Source organism: Pollachius pollachius, assembly GCF_949987615.1.
Source record: "Pollachius pollachius genome assembly, chromosome: 4".
Lineage (NCBI taxonomy): Eukaryota > Metazoa > Chordata > Actinopteri > Gadiformes > Gadidae > Pollachius > Pollachius pollachius.
In genome coordinates, this window is record NC_136937.1 from 33285892 (window position 1) to 33308065 (window position 22174).

At 44.2% G+C, this 22174-nt stretch overlaps 1 protein-coding gene across 34 annotated transcripts in view; it reads left to right on the forward strand.

The window, feature by feature from the left end:
* Positions 1–22174, forward strand: part of LOC307074318 (uncharacterized protein) — a 128070-nt gene that overhangs the window by 78460 nt on the left and 27436 nt on the right. For 10 of the 34 annotated variants that reach the window (XM_079734368.1, XM_079734372.1, XM_079734399.1 and 7 more), the window contains 14 exons: positions 4109–4225; positions 4850–4966; positions 5041–5157; positions 5785–5901; positions 5976–6092; positions 6720–6836; positions 6911–7027; positions 7655–7771; positions 7846–7962; positions 8884–8950; positions 9123–9348; positions 13297–15109; positions 15706–15879; positions 16577–16750. In XM_079734368.1, coding sequence (XP_079590494.1) covers positions 4109–4225; positions 4850–4966; positions 5041–5157; positions 5785–5901; positions 5976–6092; positions 6720–6836; positions 6911–7027; positions 7655–7771; positions 7846–7962; positions 8884–8950; positions 9123–9348; positions 13297–15109; positions 15706–15879; positions 16577–16750 — 3507 coding nt within the window. Of the gene's footprint in view, positions 1–2392; positions 2424–3532; positions 3592–3897; positions 3995–4108; positions 4226–4849; positions 4967–5040; positions 5158–5784; positions 5902–5975; positions 6093–6719; positions 6837–6910; positions 7028–7654; positions 7772–7845; positions 7963–8883; positions 8951–9122; positions 9349–13296; positions 15110–15705; positions 15880–16576; positions 16751–17268; positions 17443–17607; positions 17655–20590; positions 21469–22174 lie in introns of those variants that run through there. The other 24 variants (XM_079734398.1, XM_079734373.1, XM_079734377.1 and 21 more) reach the window with 22 other exon arrangements.

The following is a 22174-nucleotide window of genomic DNA, read 5'->3' on the forward strand; positions in this document are numbered from 1 at the left end:
CCTGATTTTTGAGGCATACTACTGTCTCCTCCGCTTTGCCCGCTGTGGCCGCCGGTGCGCTACCGCAGCTGATCCAGTCGGACTGAACCATTTTACGTAAATAGAGGGGGGGAAGGGGGGCCCTGCAGGGGTTGATGCTTCCAAAACAGATCAAGGAATTGTTACCAGGACATGGAAAATAAAACATGTGTGATTATATGTTAGTTAATAACTTAGTGTCATTATTTTTTCTGTATTATAATTTCATCATCATTAGGTGCCTCTCTGGGCCCCCCCTCCATCATGGGCCCCTAGAATCCGTCTCCTTTACCCCCCCTTTTCGGCGCCCCTGATGATATGGCCACTAATATTGTTTAGCAGGTGGTCAATAAAATGATCAGAGCAGGTCAGTTCGCTTTGCAGTTAGATGTGAGTGGGGAGGCTCAGCTCTTGGCCTTTGTGCGCTATAAAGAGTCGGACATACATGAGCATATTCTGTTTTGCAAGAAACTGACGGGACAGACAACCGGCGAAGGAATATTTCAGTTGATTGACAGCCTTTTTAAAGATAACAATCTGGAATGGAAGTCATGCAGTCACATCAGCACTGATGGCGCGGCTGCAATGACAGGGAAAGTGCGTGGGCTGCATGGGCGTGTCATGATGGTGAACCCCGAAATCAAGTGGAATCACTGTATTATCCACCGGGAGGCTCTCGCAAGCAAAAGGGTGAGCCCTGAGTTAAGTGCTGTTATGGATGACGCAGTTAAGGTGATTAATTACATTCAGTCCAGGCCTATGAATCACCGATTGTTTCAGAGCCTTTTTCAAGCCAGCGGGGCAGGGCACGATCAGCTGCTGCTTCACACGGACGTTCGCTGGTTGTCTCGCGGCAAAAACCTACAGAGGCTTTTCGAACTTGAGCCGAGGTGTCTGCTTTCTTGAAAGAGCACTTGCACCCTCTTGGAGTTGTTTTTGAGAACGCAGGCTGGGTTGCACGCCTTGCATATCTTGCCGATGTCTTCTTCAAGCTGAATGAACTCAACCTGTCACTTCAAGGCAAGGACTCACACATACTTAACATGTATGACAAAGTGAATGGATTCATACATAAAGTCACCTTGTGGGAGAAGAAAAGGGACAATGGAGATGTGAGCTGTTTTCCACTCGTTTTCCACTAGCCCATCTTGCCACCACTGATGCTGAAAAAAATCCTATAGTCAAAATCATGAGAACACATCTCTCCAAACTCAAAACTGACTTCAACCAGTACTTCCATGACATCGAAGAAAAGTCAGAGCAACTGGACTGGGTGAGGAACCCCTTCAGATGGACTGAGGGCAGCGGCAGCCTTCCTGCCAGACTGCAGCAAAACCTGGTGGATTTGTCCTTTGATCGTGTGCAAAGATGGCACATGCTGAAAAGTCACTGACTGAGTTTTGGTATGAAGTTGAAAAGGAAGATTCTGAGCTGGGGTTAACTATTGCCTTTTGGATCAACTAACATGTGCGAGGTGACCTTCTCAGCCCTGACTCACATCAAAACCAAGCAGAGAAACCGACTGAATGTGGAGAGCAGCTTGGTGGCGGCTGTTGCCACACTGCCCCCAGAACTGTCAAAGCTTTTGAAAGACAAGCAAGCGCAAGTGTCGCATTAAACTGAATAAAAGTTTTTTTTTTCACTCACAATAATTGTAGATGGTATAATTTAAATGAGCAGTTGGATAAGATATAAAGACAAAGGGTTCAATATAACAACACATTAGGGCGAATAATCACACATGAGAGAGGGGGTACTTTTAACGTGGAAACCAGCGCAAGGGGTACACTGGTCAAAAAGGTTGGGAACCACTGCTCTAGAGTATTATGCACTCTGAGTATCTTGTACTCTGAGGACACTCTACTCAGTACACTGCTCTTCTGAAAAGAGAAACCAACCATCTATTGTATAGATTACACTGATTCATACGTTCACACTGATGCAAATCTAGTGTTCATATGAACAAGGTGGTGATGTCTTTAAAGGATGGAGGAGGATTGTACATGGAGGAGTTCAGCAGAAACAGAGCAGAGGAGGCCTTTTCTAACCCTTGATGTGCTTCTATTCATGATGTTTATCAGTCTCTTTATTGATAACATGGTATCTATGTTCTGTTGGTTCTGCTGTAGAGAAGCAGCTGACTCAGTGACTGAGTGTCTCTACATGCTGGTTCAACCATCAAGTGTCTCTTGGTTTTTCTCTGAGCTTCTACAAATCACAGCTGTCTGTCCATCGTTCTTATTTTAATAAAGTTATTGTTCATGGATCAGCCACCTTAGCATGTTAGTTCATGTCTGGGAGGAGTGTAAACTGGAAGGGGAACTGGTCCAACTGGTTGGTTCATCATTTCCTTGAGTCGGACGGTTTGGTGTGGCTCACTTCATCACAGCAGGGAGACGACTAAGGTACTGGAGTCCACTCTGATCCGTGATAGATCATAAATATGAATAACTTTGAATCTCATTAATTGGGTGATGGTTAAAAACCTTATTAAATGTATGGATGCATTGCTATTCGTCAAAATTGCTATTGAATAATTTTGAAGATTCCTGCTCTGTAGAATGCTACTTTTTAGACCGTGGGCATTGGGGATCCAACCCAGAACCTTCCATCCAGGAGTCAAGCGTCAGGTTGAAGTTAATAATGATAATGTCAATGTAAAGTCAAGCATCAGGTTGAGGTTATATATGTTTCCTCTGATTTAGGATTTGTTCTAAATCACAAGTGTCCTGTGGTGACTTTAAAGGTACTTAGGACAGAATGGACGGTTGTTATATATGTACTGCGGTATTATGATTACATTATTGTACAGGAAGACGGCCATCTTTGTTTGTGAAGGTGTTTAGACGTCATCTTGTACTGGGACTTGTTCTCCGTGGGCCTGCATCATTCTGCGGTAGTGTAGCCCTTCTCTATATCTGAGAGGATCCCTCGTATGAGAGGGACATGACCTTCGAGGGGAATTAACTCTGCCGTGACCGCCTCAACACATAGGTCACTGGTGACGACTGGTCTGTGTTCTTCAGGGCAGCCAATCCCACTGACATCCACTCACCAGCAGGTGGTGCTGTGGTGCACCTTTTCGAGGGTTTCAAAACGGACCCTGTGTCAAATCATTTAGTTTAATACTGACGTTTAAATGATTCATGTACACTTACAGCAAAATGTCCCACTTTACTACAGCTGGAGTTGAATGAATCAGCCGCCTGTAAGCGGTTAGTCTGGGAGGAGTATGAACTGAGAGGGGAACTGGTCCAACAGGAAGTAAACTAAGATACTGTAGTCCACTCTTATCCTTGATAGATCATAAATATGAATAACTTTGTATCTTATCACTTTAAGGTACTTGGGACAGACTGAGCAGTTGTTATATTTGCATTGTGGTATTATGATTATATTATTTAAACAGCAAGACGGCCATCTTGGTTAGTGAAGGTGTTTAAACGTCATCTTGTACTGGGTCTTGTTCTCTGTGGGCCTGCATCACAGATCTGGTTGTGATGTCATACCACAAGAGGAAGTCCATATATGGTCCTGCCTTCAGAGTGGTTTAACCAGCACAGGGATCAGTCGGTATGATATCCGCACGGTGAACTTGATCATATCAGACACATTTGAAGCCCTTCGAGACCTTCTGTGTGGAATGATGAATAGTTATTAAAGTGTGTATTAGACACTTCTGGGCAGCATCTCCAAATCTCTCCCCTCGTTGAGAATGAAAGGGTCTATGAATCTGCATCTAGGAAAGACCACCCTGCCTTTCGTCCAAAGTTAACAGAGACAACAGCCCCCTGTGACCGGAAATACGCAGCTCATATAAAAGCAGAGAATAAACACTGAGTGGCTGTAGAAACAATATGGAGTTGTGTTTGTGTCCAGGTCTCCAGTCTACTATGGATGAGGAGAGAGAGGAGGGGGGTCCTACCTCTAAAACCACTCTGTATGGGGAACATGGCCGCCAGAGCAAAGCTATGAGGTAAGAAGAGGATCTCTCTGTCTGTGACTGTTGTCCATCTTAGAGCAAAGCTGTTATACATCATGACTGCATCATTAGTCTGAGTAACATCTGTGTGTGTGTGTTGTGTTGAAGCCCAGAGCAGCAGGAGAGAGCAGACTCCCCTGGACCCAGCTGTGTCTCCATGAAGAGTGACCACTCTATGGGTCTACCTTTTAAGTTTAAAGATGGAAATCAACCTATGGAGAAGAGGTGAGGACTTAGAGAGTGACTGGTCAGACATGGAGGGGGGCTTCTTCAGCGATGGAGGATCGGGGGGGCGGAGGCGGGAGATCTTATGGTGATAAAAGGCTGTGATTGGCCTCGTCACACTGTAAGCAAGAGCTGCAAAATTGTTTTGCATAAGTGACTCTGATCAGATGGATTTCTGGATTTCATCCAGAACAGTGTGAAAAGCACAAATCACATGCAATCCGGTCCGTTCAATGGTCTGATCTGGCTTGGGCCACTTTCATATGCGGTCCTGAATCAGATGCAAGAGGGATTTCTCTCAATGCGACCTCAGGTTGAACAGTCGTATTGTAATTCATGTGACTTTGACGTGATTCGTCATATAGGCCACATTTAAAATGCAACGTGAACAGCCAAACCAGAGCAATAAATCTGAACTGAGCATTAAGGCTTCCCTGATATGAACACGGTTCTGTCTTAAGTAATAACATCTCAGTAAAAAGTTCTAAGATCTTATCAAGACAATTAAGGACTTAAAAGCTTGACAAGCGAAATGCTCTCACCTTAAAACTGCCTTGTAAGAAGAATTATCTTGTCAGCATAAAAACTGCAGGCTGAGTAAAAGCTGTGTTTGTTGTGTTGAAGACAAGAGCAGCAGCAGAGAGCAGACTCCCCTGGACCCAGCTGTGTCTCAATGAAGAGTGACCACTCTATGGGTCTACCTGTTAAGTTTAAAGATGGAAATCAACCTATGGAGAAGAGGTGAGAATTTATCAGAGTTTATAAAAAGAATGCCTCTATCAAACGTCCATAAATCCTGGTTCTTGTTTTTCTAGAAGAGTCCAGCAGCAGAGAGCAGACTCCCCTGGACCCAGCTGTGTCTCAATGAAGAGTGACCACTCTATGGGTCTACCTGTTAAGTTTAAAGATGGAAATCAGTCTATTGAGAAGAGGTGAGGACTTAGAGAGTGACCGGCCAGACATGGAGGGGGGCTTCTTCAGCGATGGAGGATCGGGGGGGCAGAGGCGGGAGATCTTATGGTGGTAAAAGGCTGTGATTGGCCTTGTCACACTGTAAGGAAGAGCTGCCAGATTGTTTTGCATGAAGGTGACTCCGATCAGATGGATTTCTGGATTTCATCCAGAACAGCGTGAAAAGCACAAATCACATGCGATCCAGTCCGTCCAATGATCTTGATCTGGTTTGGGCCACTTTCATATGCGGTCCTGAATCAGATGCAAGAGGGATTTCTCTCAATGCAACCTCAGGTTGAACAGTCGTATTGTAATTCATGTGACTTTGACGTGATTCGTCTTATAGGCCACATTTAAAATGCAACGTGAACAGCCAAACCAGAGCAATAAAACTGAACTGAGCATTAAGGCTTCCCTGAAATGAACACGGTTCTGTCTTAAGTAATAACATCTCAGTAAAAAGTTATAAGATCTTATCAAGACAATTAAGGACTTAAAAGCTTGACAAGCGAAATGCTCTCACCTTAAAACTGCCTTGTAAGAAGAATTATCTTGTCAGCATAAATTCTGCAGTCTGAGTAAAAGCTGTGTTTGTTGTGTTGAAGCCCAGAGCAGCAGAAGAGAGCAGACTCCCCAGGACCCAGCTGTGTCTCCATGAAGAGTGACCGCTCTATGGGTCTACCTGTTAAGTTTAAAGATGGAAATCAACCTATGGAGAAGAGGTGAGGATTCATCAGAGTTTATAAAAAGAATGCCTCTATCAAACGTCCATAAATCCTGGTTCTTGTTTTTCTAGAAGAGTCCAGCAGCACAGTGCAGACTCCCCTGGACCCAGCTGTGTCTCCATGAAGAGTGACCGCTCTATGGGTCTACCTGTTAAGTTTAAAGATGGAAATCAGTATATTGAGAAGAGGTGAGGACTTAGAGAGTGACCGGCCAGACATGGAGGGGGGCTTCTTCAGCGATGGAGGTTCGGGGGGGCAGAGGCGGGAGATGTTATGGTGGTAAAAGGCTGTGATTGGCCTTGTCACACTGTAAGGAAGAGCTGCCAGATTGTTTTGCATGAAGGTGACTCCGATCAGATGGCTTTCTGGATTTCATCCAGAACAGCGTGAAAAGCACAAATCACATGCAATCCAGTCCGTCCAATGATCTTGATCTGGTTTGGGCCACTTTCATATGCGGTCCTGAATCAGATGCAAGAGGGATTTCTCTCAATGCGACCTCAGGTTGAACAGTCGTATTGTAATTCATGTGACTTTGACATGATTCGTCTTATAGGTCACATTTAAAATGCAACGTGAACAGCCAAACCAGAGCAATAAATCTGAACTGAGCATTAAGGCTTCCCTGATATGAACACGGTTCTGTCTTAAGTAATAACATCTCAGTAAAAAGTTATAAGATCTTATCAAGACAATTAAGGACTTAAAAGCTTGACAAGCGAAATGCTCTCACCTTAAAACTGCCTTGTAAGAAGAATTATCTTGTCAGCATAAAAACTGCAGTCTGAGTAAAAGCTGTGTTTGTTGTGTTGAAGACAAGAGCAGCAGCAGAGAGCAGACTCCCCTGGACCCAGCTGTGTCTCAATGAAGAGTGACCACTCTATGGGTGTACCTGTTAAGTTTAAAGATGGAAATCAACCTATGGAGAAGAGGTGAGGATTTATCAGAGTTTATAAAAAGAATGCCTCTATCAAACGTCCATAAATCCTGGTTCTTGTTTTTCTAGAAGAGTCCAGCAGCAGAGAGCAGACTCCCCTGGACCCAGCTGTGTCTCAATAAAGAGTGACCGCTCTATGGGTCTACCTGTGAAGTTTAAAGATGGAAATCAGTCTATTGAGAAGAGGTGAGGACTTAGAGAGTGACCGGCCAGACATGGAGGGGGGCTTCTTCAGCGATGGAGGATCGGGGGGGCAGAGGCGGGAGATCTTATGGTGGTAAAAGGCTGTGATTGGCCTTGTCACACTGTAAGGAAGAGCTGCCAGATTGTTTTGCATGAAGGTGACTCCGATCAGATGGCTTTCTGGATTTCATCCAGAACAGCGTGAAAAGCACAAATCACATGCAATCCAGTCCGTCCAATGATCTTGATCTGGTTTGGGCCACTTTCATATGCGGTCCTGAATCAGATGCAAGAGGGATTTCTCTCAATGCGACCTCAGGTTGAACAGTCGTATTGTAATTCATGTGACTTTGACATGATTCGTCTTATAGGTCACATTTAAAATGCAACGTGAACAGCCAAACCAGAGCAATAAATCTGAACTGAGCATTAAGGCTTCCCTGTTATGAACACGGTTCTGTCTTAAGTAATAACATCTCAGTAAAAAGTTATAAGATCTTATCAAGACAATTAAGGACTTAAAAGCTTGACAAGCGAAATGCTCTCACCTTAAAACTGCCTTGTAAGAAGAATTATCTTGTCAGCATAAAAACTGCAGTCTGAGTAAAAGCTGTGTTTGTTGTGTTGAAGACAAGAGCAGCAGCAGAGAGCAGACTCCCCTGGACCCAGCTGTGTCTCAATGAAGAGTGACCACTCTATGGGTCTACCTGTTAAGTTTAAAGATGGAAATCAACCTATGGAGAAGAGGTGAGGATTTATCAGAGTTTATAAAAAGAATGCCTCTATCAAACGTCCATAAATCCTGGTTCTTGTTTTTCTAGAAGAGTCCAGCAGCAGAGAGCAGACTCCCCTGGACCCAGCTGTGTCTCAATAAAGAGTGACCACTCTATGGGTCTACCTGTGAAGTTTAAAGATGGAAATCAGTCTATTGAGAAGAGGTGAGGACTTAGAGAGTGACCGGCCAGACATGGAGGGGGGCTTCTTCAGCGATGGAGGATCGGGGGGGCAGAGGCGGGAGATCTTATGGTGGTAAAAGGCTGTGATTGGCCTTGTCACACTGTAAGGAAGAGCTGCCAGATTGTTTTGCATGAAGGTGACTCCGATCAGATGGATTTCTGGATTTCATCCAGAACAGCGTGAAAAGCACAAATCACATGCAATCCAGTCCGTCCAATGATCTTGATCTGGTTTGGGCCACTTTCATATGCGGTCCTGAATCAGATGCAAGAGGGATTTCTCTCAATGCAACCTCAGGTTGAACAGTCGTATTGTAATTCATGTGACTTTGACGTGACTCGTCTTATAGGCCACATTTAAAATGCAACGTGAACAGCCAAACCAGAGCAATAAATCTGAACTGAGCAGTAAGGCTTCCCTGATATGAACACGGTTCTGTCTTAAGTAATAACATCTCAGGAAAAAGTTATAAGATCTTATCAAGATAATTAAGGACTTAAAAGTTTGAAACAAGTGAAATACAAGCCGGGAAAAATGCAATTGTGTGTGTGTGTGTGTGTGTGTGTGTGTGTGTGTGTGTGTGTGTGTGTGTGTGTGTGTGTGTGTGTGTGTGATAATAAGCAAAGAGCAAATGTAGATTCAGGATTCAGTTGATGAACTGTTCTCCACACTGATTTCTCACACTTCACTCAATGACTGCCTGGCTTGTAGCTGTTCCACCTTTGTTCTCAGGTAGCACACACTGTCATCTCCTTCTGCACCTATAGAGTGAGCCCTGACACAAGGAGTCACACGCTCTACTAAACGCAGTGATATAAAGTGTGTTAACAGAAGATAAAAACAATATCTATATAATTATAAATATAATAGATCCTATGTATGTGTGTGTGTGTTCTCTACAGTTACCAGGAGAGGTCAAAGGGTACCATTGCTCAGTCTGAACAGCAGCATCTAACAGAGCTGATCAAGGTGTGTAAATGTCCACCTTCAGCTCTACATGATCATTAGAAAGCATATTTTGTGGTGCTCATAGTCTCCAGGCTTCCCTCTTTAGACCAGCGGACGTGAATCCAGGACAGATGCTTCTGATGTCCTCAGTGAGTTTAGAGTAAAGTTCTCCTTGATGTTTGTTCTGTTCCAGAGGGCTGAGGAGAACGCACACGCTTTCCTAGACAAGGAGCTGAAGAAGCTCTGGAGGGATCTATTCCCAGATTACCCACAATGCTCAGAGAGTCAGTGGGAGGAGGAGGAGGTGGATGGTAAGAAGGAGGAGCAGAGGAGGCGCGCCATAGAGGGAGTGGTGGACATCACAAAGCTCTGCCTGATGGAGATGAACCAGGAGGAACTGGCCGACACACTGTGGGGCGGTAAGAGACTCTTACTTTGAAGACAGAAATTACTCTTATTTTGAAAACAGAGCTGTAAGAAACTTTTATCTGAAACTGAATATATTGTTATTTTGAAAAAGAGGAGACTCATGTGGAAAAATGAGACAGAAAAAAGTAGAAAAATACTTTCAGGTTTAATGGTTTGATCCAGATATGTAGGGTTATGTGGGGGTATCAGGTAAATGGTTTAGTCCAGATATGTAGGGTTATTGTCTGGGTATCAGGTAAATGGTTTGGTCCAGATATGTAGGGTTATTGTCTGGGTATCAGGTTAAATGGATTAGTCCAGATATGGAGGGTTATTGTGGGTCCATCAGATTAAAAACTGTTAAACATTATACTGCAGATGAACAGCAGAATAACTCAGTTGAAGGGATGCAACACTATCTTGTTATGTCAGCATAACAAGTCACATTACACTGATTCACTATCATCATTACTATAATTTAGTGATGCAACGGAACACGGATTACCCGTGATCCGTATGTTAGGGGAACAGGACGTGGGGACCAAAATGCTGGACACAGGGAGGCAGAGACGGGGTAGTGGAACGGGATTTATTGACAGGCAGGCGAGTAGTCAAGCAGGCAGGTAACGGTAACGGGCAGACAGTCAGGCAGAGAGGGGTTTGACGACAGGCGGGTAGTCAGGCAGGCAGGGGTCCGATAGCGGGTAGGCAGTCAGGCAGGTGAGGACGAGACGGTAAGCGGGTAGTCAGGCAGGCAGGGGTTCGGTGTCAGGTGGGGAACTACGAGAGAGGAGAGGTGGTTACCACAGGGGCAGGCTACGAAGCAGGGATTCAATAATGCTGGTAGGACCGGTACTGACTGTGTAGACGTAACGACGAACTGGCGCCGGCTGAGGGGAAATCCCCGGCTGAAGTAGGGAATGGTGATTACAGATTGCAGCCTGGTGTGCCGGGAGAAGGACCACTAGCGTCAAGTAATCGCTAGGTGGCGGTGTTGGACCGCGTAGCAGGACGCGGCGTGACACCGTACGGATCAACCCTCACGGTTCGGGAAGCAACTGATCCGCGAATCGGCTGACTATGCAAAAATGAATAAAAAATTGTGCGTTCACGTGATCGGCGCATGTTTAAAAGACAACTCCGGTATTTAGCACATTGAGCCCCCTTCCTGGTTTGTCTAGGATGAAATAAAGTGGTTGACACCGAAATGTTGACCATTGTTCCTGTCTCAGGTTTTGGGCTCATTTCGAATCGCCTCTGCCTGCTTCAGAATGGCCAAATCCACAAACCTGTCCTTAAAACGACCCTAAACGTTGTTTTTCAGAAATGTGGAACACACCGAGTGGTTAGTGGTGTTCGTCAGGGCCGGATTAACAGTTTCTGAGGCCCGGGGCTAATTACCCGGGTGAGGCCCTTCATATCATGATTTTCTGACGCATGACCTCACACAAACCCACTAACACATCAGCGTACACAGTAGGCCTACCAATCTATGACAGACTATTTAAAGTGAACTGGTAATATGATTTCAATTTAATTAAATTCATTTCAATTCAAGGGTAGCTTTATTATAATTGCAGTAGTGTTGACAAAGCTGACAGAATGAGGATAGGGAAACAAAATGTATCTGAATTGGCCTACTTGAAAATGTAGGAAAAAAGAAAGTATGAAATTGGTGATTCGGTGACTTTGGCAAATCATTACAGAAAAAGTAATAGGCCCTACAATGCATTTGCTATCAAGTACAGCAAGTTAGGCCCAGACAACATAAATGAACTGTTTTTTGAAAGTTACTTAATTTATAGAAATGCATCCTGTTTTTGTAAACTCATCAAAAACTATAAAACAATGTAGGGCCTATTGTAGGCTATTAAACAAAGGTCAATGAAGGCCCCGGCTATGGCTCAAACGGTTTGGGCATTGAATGGTTAATTTACTCCGGGAGTAACGCCCTGGTAGGCTACATGTCCGGTTACGCACAACAAACCCCAAGCAAGAAGACAGGCAGGAATGTACGATGCAACATATTTGGGGTGAACTGTTTGAAATGTGCACACAAACAAGCTAAAACTATTTTACACATTAATGGGGCTGGGTCATATAGAGGAGGCCGCCGCGGCAAACATGACTCACCAAGGGACTTCAGAAGGTCCGTCTTCTGCTCTTTTTCCTTGCGAAATCATTAATGAGCTCCTCAAAGTCCATTTGGGCCAGCATGTCGTGCTCAATTGACATTAAAGTCAGATTGTTAAGTTTCTCCTCCAACATTGTCGTTCTCAGCCTGTTCTTGATAATTCCAAGTTTGGAAAATGACCTCTCCCCGCTGGCATTGCTGACAGGCAATGTAAGATCCCACGCACCTGGGTGCGCGCAAGCCAAGTAAGAACAGCCTTTCTGTGGGGCTGACCCGCTCCGTGCATCTTGACTCGGTCAACTGAGTGTTTCCAATCAGAGAATCCGTGCGTGAAAGCGGACGAATCGTTACTGAATAGTTTGCAAAAAAAACAAAACACATTTCCAGTAGATGGGGAGTAAGACACCCATTCTCTTGCCACCTTCTCTCCATTTCTGAGCGAGCGACAGAACAATGTTTTGCTCAGACATCGCTTCTGATTTTTATAGCTCCTTTCAGAAGCCGAAAAATCGACATCTTTATGTTGACATTGTGTAGGTGCTTCAATTCCCTTTCCGACCCAATAGCTTCGCGTCTCCTCATTAACTTCTCCCCAGCAGGCAATGTCTGTTGATATATCTGTTTTCGCCCCAGCCTCAGAATCAACAGGCTCATCTGCTACATTACCCACTGCTTCTTCTCCATCCCTTGTTTCCTCAGAGATTGTAGCACTATTGCTAGCAGACTGGCTAGTTGGGCTGGTTAGTTGGCTAGCGGTGGTTGGCTGCTCTCCGTCACTGACAGTTGTATCTTTGTTGGTGGTAGCTGCTACAGCGGGCTGATTACTCCTCCACATGTTGGTTAATTTGGGTGTTTTCGGTAATAATTCTTTCGCTCTTTCCTTTTTTATTTCATCTAATTTTCGTTTTTTTGCTCCGCTCTCGTGTTTCCTTTGTCCCGGCATTTTCGCTCGTTTTTTTTAATGGATTTTTGTCATTTGACCTTCAGCGACCGGAGGCCCCCCTAGCGGCGAGGCCTGGGGCTACAGCCCGGTCAGCCCATTCGTTAGACACGGCCCTGGTGTTCGTTGATGTTTAATTAGATTATAGTTGATAGATATATGACATGACATCGTTCTCAACAAACGGTGTAGCTTAGCCTAAAGCGCATCAGTTTTACCATTGGGATTTCTCTACAGCAGACGTTCTCCACTTCGTTGGGCATAGTGGCACAATTCCCACAGGTGCATGTAGTAGAGATGTTATAAGTTATAGCAGTGTATTTTGGCAGACAAAAGTAGTCAACAATATGCCATGTCGGGACATAAAAAGCTTGTTACGGATGCTTGAATAGTACGTGTAGTCTACTAGCCTCAAGCTAAGTCAGAAAAGCTGGGCTAAGTACATGATAAATCGCGCATGTGTATAATAACATGAACAAAAACTTACCACCGTGAAATGTCCTGGGCCATTCTACGACTAACATCACGCTTGTCATTAGCGTCGTCAGCTCCATTATCGCTTTCGGACTCAGGCTCAAATTGGTAAGGTACTGAAGCCATAGTAGACAGAGTGACAGAGCGCCTGAAGAGACGTCGGCCCCTGTCAGCACCAAGGTTCTAAATGCCTCAAAATTCTAAGCAACAGGGTGTTTCACATAGGGGTTGTAATACTCATAAAAGTAGGAGAAAAAATAATGTGCTAGACAAACCTTTATTGTTGTAAATCAATTCTATGAGTTCAAACAAATTAAATAATAAACAGTAAAAAAGGGCATAATAGTGCCCCTTTAAAGGAAATATTCACACGTTTTACTAACTGATGTCTTCTGTTGTTTGTTCTATTAGTACATGCTGCTGTCGAGTGCCAGCATAAAATCAAGTCTCATTTGAAGAAGAAGTTCTGGTATGTGTTTGAGGGAATCGCTATAGCAGGAAATTCAACACCTCTGAATGAGGTCTACACAGAGATCTTCATCACAGAGAGAGGCAGTGGAGAGGTGAACAAGGAACATGAGGTCAGACTGATTGAAACAGCCTCCAGGAAAGAAGAAGAAACACCAATCAAATGTGGAGACATCTTTAAACCCTTACCTGGACAAGATAAACCAATTAGGACAATTATGACAACTGGAGTGGCCGGCATTGGTAAAACCATCTTAACACACAAATTCACTCTGGACTGGGCTGAAGGCAAAGCCAACCATGACATACACTTCACTTTTCTCCTCACTTTCAGAGAGCTGAATTTACTGAAAGGGAAAGAGTTTAGCTTGGTGGAACTTCTTCATCACTTTTTTATTGAGACCAAAAAAGCAGGAATCTGCGGATTCCACCGGTTCCAAGTTGTCTTCATCTTGGATGGTCTGGATGAGTGTCGACTTCCTCTGGACTTCCAGAACAACCCCAACTGGACTGATGTCACAAAGTCCACCTCGGTGGACGTGCTGCTGACAAGCCTCATCAGGGGCGACCTGCTTCCCTCCGCTCGCATCTGGATAACCACACGCCCTGCGGCAGCCAATCAGATCCCTGCTGAATGTGTTGGCTTGGTGACAGAGGTTAGGGGGTTCACCGACCCACAGAAGGAGGAGTACTTCAGGAAGAGATTCGGAGAGGAGACGCTGGCCAACAAAATCATCTCCCACATCAAGAAAGCACGAAGCCTCCACATCATGTGTCACATCCCAGTCTTCTGTTGGATCACTGCTACAGTTCTAGAGGACATCTTAAAAAAATCCCAGATAGAAGAGATGCCCAATACCGTGACTCAGATGTACAGCCACTTCCTGAGGGTTCAGTCCATACAGCGGGACATGAAGTACCATGGGAGAGCTGAAACAGATCCAAAATGGATTTCAGAGAGGAGGAAGATTATTGTTTCTTTGGGAAAACTGGCTTTTAATCAGCTGGAGAAAGGCAACCTGATTTTCTACGAGGAAGACCTGTTAGAGTGTGACATCGACATCACCGCAGCCTCAGTGTACTCAGGAGTGTTCACCCAGATCTTTAAAGAGGAGTGTGGGCTGTACCAGGACAAGGTGTTCTGCTTTGTCCATCTGAGCCTCCAGGAGTTTCTGGCTGCCCTTTATGTCTTTCTGTCCTTCATCAACGATGGTGTCAATCTGCTCTCAGGACAACAAAAATCCCTGAGGTCTAGTCTTGTTCGAAACAAACAAACAGAAAAAAGAAAGCTCAAACTCTTCCAGAGTGCTGTGGACAGGTCCTTACAGAGTGAGAATGGACACCTGGACTTGTTCCTCCGCTTCCTCCTGGGCCTCTCTCTGGAGACCAATCAGATTATCCTAGGAGGTCTGCTGGGACAGACAGGAAAAGTTCATGTAAGCTCATGTACTATTGAGGAAACTGTATCTTACATCAAGAAGAAGATAGGTGGAGATCTCTCTCCAGAGAGAAGCATCAATCTGTTCCACTGTCTGAATGAGCTGAACGACCATTTTCTAGTGAAGGAGATCCAACAGTACCTGACATCAGGAAGTCTCTCAGGAAAATCTCTCTCTCCTGCTCAGTGGTCAGCTCTGGTCTTCATCTTACTGACATCAGAAGAAGAGCTGGACGTGTTTGACCTGAAGAAATACTTTGCTTCAGAGGAGGGTCTTCTGAGGCTGCTGCCAGTGGTCAAAGCCTCCAAAACATCTCTGTAGGTTGACTAATGACAATACACACAACACTATATACATAATACTAGAATATACGCCATAATAATATACAAAACATCTCTGTAGGTTCACTAGTAACAATACACACAACACTATATACATAATACTAGAACATGCATCATAATAATATGCAAAACATCTCTGTAAGTTCACTAATAACATGTATCAAAATACACACTACACAATATAAGTAAAACCGGAATATAAGGTTAAAATAATATGTAAAAGATCTTATAACAACATGTATTACTATTCTACTCATAACATAATTAACATACTAGTTATAATAATATACAAAACATCTCTGTAGCTGTCCTATTAACGTATAATGTATTACAGTACACATAAGAGAATATTAAGAACAATAGAATATAGTAGTAGTATCCCTTTAAAAAACATTTTCAATCTCAACTAAACAACTATTTAACATTTTACATTGAATATATAATGACTATCTATACATCTATTTATTTAGTAATTTTTGGTAAACTAATAACATTCTTCACTATGGAATAACTTAAAGATTTCTGTTATATCAATCACAGTTCCTGACATGTTCTATTTATTGTGTGTAAAGGCTCAATGGCTGTCATCTCTCAGAGAGATGCTGTGAAGCTCTGGCCTCAGTTCTCAGCTCCAACTCCTGTAGTCTGAGAGAGCTGGACCTGAATACCAATGATCTGCAGGATTCAGGAGTGAAGCTGCTCTCTGCTGGACTGGGGAGTCCACACTGTACACTGGAAACTCTCAGGTCAGTTATATAACTCAACTTATATCTCAGTACCTGTGATGACCACATTCATGACTTTCATATCATATAAAGGCTACCCCTTGTTGTTGAGGTGGATATTCTAATACTTCCATATGCTTGCAAATCTTTAATTATAAATATGAACCCAAAATATACTGATAGTGTCCCCTGTATACAGGACGTTGATGGTTGAGAGCAGGTTGAAATATAGGGGGTCTTAAGGGTCGGAGACCCCTAGTTGGATGCCTAAGAGAATAAAGCCTGTGAGGCAGAAACGATTCATTGAGCGCGCACGTAAAGTGAAGCACAACACAACTGAAACCCCTGCACCCACAAATGCTGTCTTTGCTCTCGTGCTCGCAAACTGTTTTCCTGCTCGCTCTGATATCTTTCTCCTCTCACCAAAATGTACATAATATTGGAATAAAACTTCTCATACAAATAATCTAGATTCACTTATTACACTAAATTGCTTTTCAAACCCTACAAAACAAATATTAAATACCATACATTTTACACCCAATATACAATAAGATAAGGATCTAATGTATTGACTAATATATTTTTGTTAAATTATTAAAACATCTCTCATAAAATATTTCAACACAATTCTTTCATAATGTTAAAAGTAAATTAGTTATTTTAAACACAGTTTCTTGTTATTGTTGTATTTTAAACATGTTTATTTTGTTTGAAGGCTGAATAGATGTCATCTTTCAGAGAGATGCTGTGAAACTCTGGCCTCAGTTCTCAGCTCCAACTCCTGTAGTCTGAGAGAGCTGGACCTGAGTACCAATGATCTGCAGGATTCAGGAGTGAAGCTGCTCTCTGCTGGACTGGGGAGTCCACACTGTAAACTGGAAACTCTCAGGTCAGTTATCAGCCTCTTCTTCAAACTGGTCATTCTGGCTTCCAGTAAGTGCTGCTCCTGCCTGATGGATTTCTGTTGCTCTTTTCCCTGCTGACAAAACACTCCCTGGTTCTACACAATGTTAGAACCTGTGAAGAAACGGTCTTAGTGTACCAAACACAGCAGACTTCTCCTGACTCTAACCAAACAATATCTCATTGAGTTGTAGCTATGGAGAAAGGAGCATTTGTTTAAGATCCTGTCACATCCAAGTGAAGGCTGTGTTGATGTCTTCTATGATGTAATCTCCCCACTTCCTCTTCCTGTTCTCAGACAGGGTGACACAGCTTTGTCTCCATGAAGTATCAATAAAGCTTTTACTTGTCCTCAATGTAGAATGAATACCCTTTATAAATGTGGTTACTTTAGTACGAACTGCTCTCAACAAGATAGAATAAATGGTGTGTGTGTGTGTGTCTGTGTGTGTGTGTGTGTGTGTGTGTGTGTGTGTGTGTGTGTGTGTGTGTGTGTGTGCACAGGTTGTCTGGCTGCTTGGTCACACAGGAAGGCTTTGCTTCTCTGGCCTCAGCTCTGAGCTCAAACCCCTCCCATCTGAGAGAGCTGGACCTGAGCTACAATCACCCAGGAGACTCTGGAGCTGCGCTGCTCTCTGCTGGACTGGAGGATCCACGCTGGAGACTGGACACTCTCAGGTATGGAGAGGACAGCTCACCACTCAGGGACAAAGTCTCCTTCAAGGATTCAAGCTGCTGCTAGATGAAGCTTGTGTGTAACTCATGTTGTGTAGAAAGTGATGAGACAACAGATGATGAAGGTGAATGTTTCAACATGCTGCTCTCACTTTGTTTACCCCCCAGTGTGGAGCACGGTGGAGCGTGGAGGCTGAAACCAGCTCTAAAGAAGTGTAAGTGTCTGTTTGATTGATCACAACACACCCTAACTATTGAGATGGAAAGTCCATCCACCCAGCAGGAGTTGACGTACGGTCATTCACATGTGAATTCGTGTATAGGTATTATTATTGGATGGGCACGAGTAGTAAATATCAAACTTGAGTGATCGAATGAATTCCTCGAGGATCAATCGAGTACTCGTTTAATCTAATCTATTTTTCGAATGCAACGCATCTGCAGCAGGAATAGGCCTAATGATGAACGGCAATATTACCAACCAAACATGTAATGCTTATTCTAAATCAAAACAGTCAGAGTTATCAGAGTATTCATTATTTATTTTTGCAAACGTTCAAAACACATTTTCCTTACAAAAATAAATATGCGTCTCACAATTTAAATCACGTCGAACAAAGGCCTGTAACAGTTTAAAGGATAAAAACGAAACAAGTAGCCCAACCATTGCAAATAATTTAAAGCTGCAAATAAAACGGAAGCAAATGAGCTAAAAAAATATTCAGCGTTGTGATCTTCTCTCCACGGCCGGGATTACAGCTGCGTCTTGCGGCGGCGAAAATAGACGAAACACTTGGATGCTGCAGGTCTGCTTTCCCGAACTCACCGTTGTGTTTCAGGAGCATATGTTGCCGCATAGTACTTGTAGTACTCTGGTAGCTCATTTTCGTTTGGCATATTTTACATTTCACCTAATGATCTCCTATTTCTGTAAAGTATTTCAATACTTCGCTGCCCTTTGCTCTAACCGCCATCTCTTAACCTTTGAATGCTGGCGTTGTGCACTAGTGTTGACTCGTTCGCGAACGAATCAGTTCGAATGAACGAATCGTTAAGACGAACGAACTGAACTGGTTCCTCTCTCTCGTTCGCCTCGTTCGTCTCGTTCGCCTCGTTCGTTCTCAGAGTCGACTCCTCCCAGACCCACTAGTCGCTGACTCGCTGACAGTTCGTTCACTCACTGTGTGAGTGGTGAGGAAGGACCGACTGAGAGACGTCACGACTCACGAGAGCCAGCCAATCGTATGCTGTTCTAGGACTGAGTCTAGGACGCTCTCGTTGAATTTTAGTCAATGAGAGACAGAAATCAACAGGTTTAATGGGGAAAAAACAAATGGGCTCAGTGAGCCAGCTATCTATTATTCACATTGGCCATCTGTTGCATGGACGTATTTAAAGGATGCATTGTACATATTTATAATTCGAAATTTGTCCCAGCGTTTATACCACATTTTTCACAACCTACCAGCTCTCGTTGTGAAGACTAGTCACCGCGCAATTCGTTTCAATGGGAATCGCGACAGTATACTTTCAACATAAAGTGTACATATTTATCATTTGAAATTCGTCCCAGCCTTTATACCAGAAACTCTAGAGTCTATAGTGTAGCAACTCTGGGACATTTAAAGAGTTTGTGTGTTATGTGTTGCATTGTATTTCGTTGTCCGTTATGCCAGTTGTTCTCTGTGCATGCATTGGATGTTCTTCTTGTCAATCAGTGTGGGGGGCGAATCATCAGGTCAGCTGGGGGAGGGCCTTGGGAGAACAGGAGGGTGGGGGCTTGCACGTTGAAGGGACCGGGTTGGGGGGTTGCCCGGGTAACCGGTTGTTGTTAGTGTGGCTTTTTGCCGTTGGTTACGGGTTTTCAGTGACCTGGTTTGTCACCGGCGAGGTCATAACAATAGCGTATAACTGCGTTGTCTGATGACAGTTTAATGAATTTTTCACAATTAACCAGCTCTCGTTTTGAAGGCAGTGTTAATTTTGGCAGCTAGATTTAGTCTTTGGCTGCACAGGGTTCTGTTTATGGGAGCCTAAAACACCCGGGACACCCACCATCATTGCTAAATCAAGTTCATTATTTTGCTGTTATTGGATGTTAAACATCCAATAATCAACTTCACCCCCCATCCCGCTGCGTTTGGTTAAAGTTGTAATGTTGACGTATGAGAATGAGAACGAGGGAGGCGCTGAGTCTGAGCCGTTCATTCCATGATTCTACCGGAAACTCGACTGAACCGGAAACTCGACTGAACGAACTAACTAACTAACGAACGAGGGGCTGAGTCTGACTGACTCAGAGAACCGTGTATGATTCGATTCACCGCTACCGGAAACTCGACTGAACGAACGAACGAACGATTCGCGAACGACTCCTCTTGGCGAACTGAATGACGCGAACTGGTTCGCGGAAACTAATCACTAAATCCAACCCTATTGTGCACACGGCACAGCGCGCGCCACCCAGAAATTTGATACATTTAATTTGCTTTGAGCACACGGCACGCGCCAGTGGCGCCACACAGAACATTGATACGTTTGCTTCAGAAAACTTGTCTGTGCGTGTATATGCAAACTCGAGTTTGCCTGTCCACCAACCAAGTTCATTGGTAAAGAGGTGTACTCGAGTAATCGATTCGTCACGCCCATCCCTAATAGGTATTTAGTGTATTGTTACGTATTTTAAGCACATGGGCTACCCCCATAGCCACAAGGAAGCAGGATCGAACACAAAAGCTGTAATTACTATACATAGCCACAAGGGGGGGCAGGACCCGACATACAAGCTGCAATAACTACTCCAGCCACAGATGGCAGCACCTTTAGACAGGTGAGGAGGGCGGAGCCAATACGTCACAAAGGGAACGCCTACTCGGTATTAAAGCAGGGCCTGGAGTGAACGAGAGCAGAAACATCCGGCAGTCCATACTAGGGAGTTTGATACAGAGGCCTGCTGTTTGTCGCTCACACGCGTGTCCATACAATACCCCTCCTTTTGCTTCATAGTTACCGTGAAACAGGAAGAAGAATAATGCAGGACAACAGCACTAGTGGTGGTGATGATGATGATGATGATGATGATGATGATGATGATGATGATGATGATGATGAAGAAGGGATCAGCAGCTCATCATGTCTGGTTCTCCCTCAGATGCCTGTGAACTCACACTGGACCCCAACGCGGCCCACAGACTCCTCTCTCTGTCTGAGGAGAACAGGAAGGTGACGGGGGTTGGAGAGGACCAGTCGTATCCGGATCACCCAGAGAGATTTGACTCCTGGCCCCAGGTGTTGGGTAGAGAGGCTCTGACTGGCCGCTGTTACTGGGAGGTAGAGTGGGAAGGAGATGTTGTTATAGGAGTGACATACAGAGGAATCACAAGGAGAGGACTGGGTGGTGACAGCAGGCTTGGACTGAACAACAAGTCCAGGAGTCTTTATTGTGATGATGATCGTTACTCTGCCTGGTACAACGGTAGACATACAGCCATCCGTCTCCCCCCCGCTGGCTCCACCAGAGTAGCAGTGTATCTGGACCGGCCTGCTGGCTCTCTGTCCTTCTACAGAGTGTCCCCAGGTGGAGGAGGGCCCTCAGACACACTGACACACCTCCACACCTTCTGGTCCTCCTTCACCCAGGAGGACCTCCTCCCTGGGGTCGGGGTGGGGCCCTCTCCGGGTCCTAAGGGCCTTGGGCTTTTGAAGCTAAGGCTAAAGCTCGGCTCCTCAGTGTCTCTGTGTCCGTTATAGACACACGCAAGCACGCACACACACACACACACACGCGCACACACACACACGCACGTACACGCACACGCGCATACACACACAGACACTGAAGGGGGTGAGGGGGGTTATGGCCTGGTGGCTCATTGTCTCTGTGTCAGTTATAGTCTCTCTCTCTCTCTCTCTCTCTCTCTCTCTCTCTCTCTCTCTCCGAGTCTATGGACGCACATGAACACGCACGCATATAGAAACACACACACACACACACACACACACATATATATGAACAAACACACACACACATGTATATATGAACACACACACACACACACACATATATGAACACACACACACGTACATGAACACACACGCATGTGCGCACACACATGCATATATATACACTCAAATATATACACAGACACACGCGTGCAAACGCAAGCACACATGCACACATGCATATATAAACGCACGCGCAACTGCCTGCCCACACCACACACACATTTATAATCAGACATACATGTACGCACACAAAGCCACACACGTATATGAACACACACACACGCAGATATGAACAAACACACACACACGCAGATATGAACACACAAACACGCTCGCAGATATGAACACCAACACACAGATATGCATATGTTAACACACACACACAGGGACTAAGCACACATGTATATATAAACACACACACACACACACACACACACACACACACAGAGAACACTAACATGTATATATGAACACACACACACACACACTGTGTTTTACTGATTTAAATTGTACTGTCATGTACTCAACTATAATCCCAGTGCTACACTTCTGAAAGTTGATCTTGATAAACCATGAAAGGAAGAGACTTTGAAGATCTTCCTTAAGGTTAACTAAGCAGGTTTTACAAAGACTATATTTCTAATGGCAAATGTATTTTAATTATTGATTGATGTTTAATCTTAACATGTTCATGCTACAATATTGTGTATTTTTTCAGAAGCTTCGATAA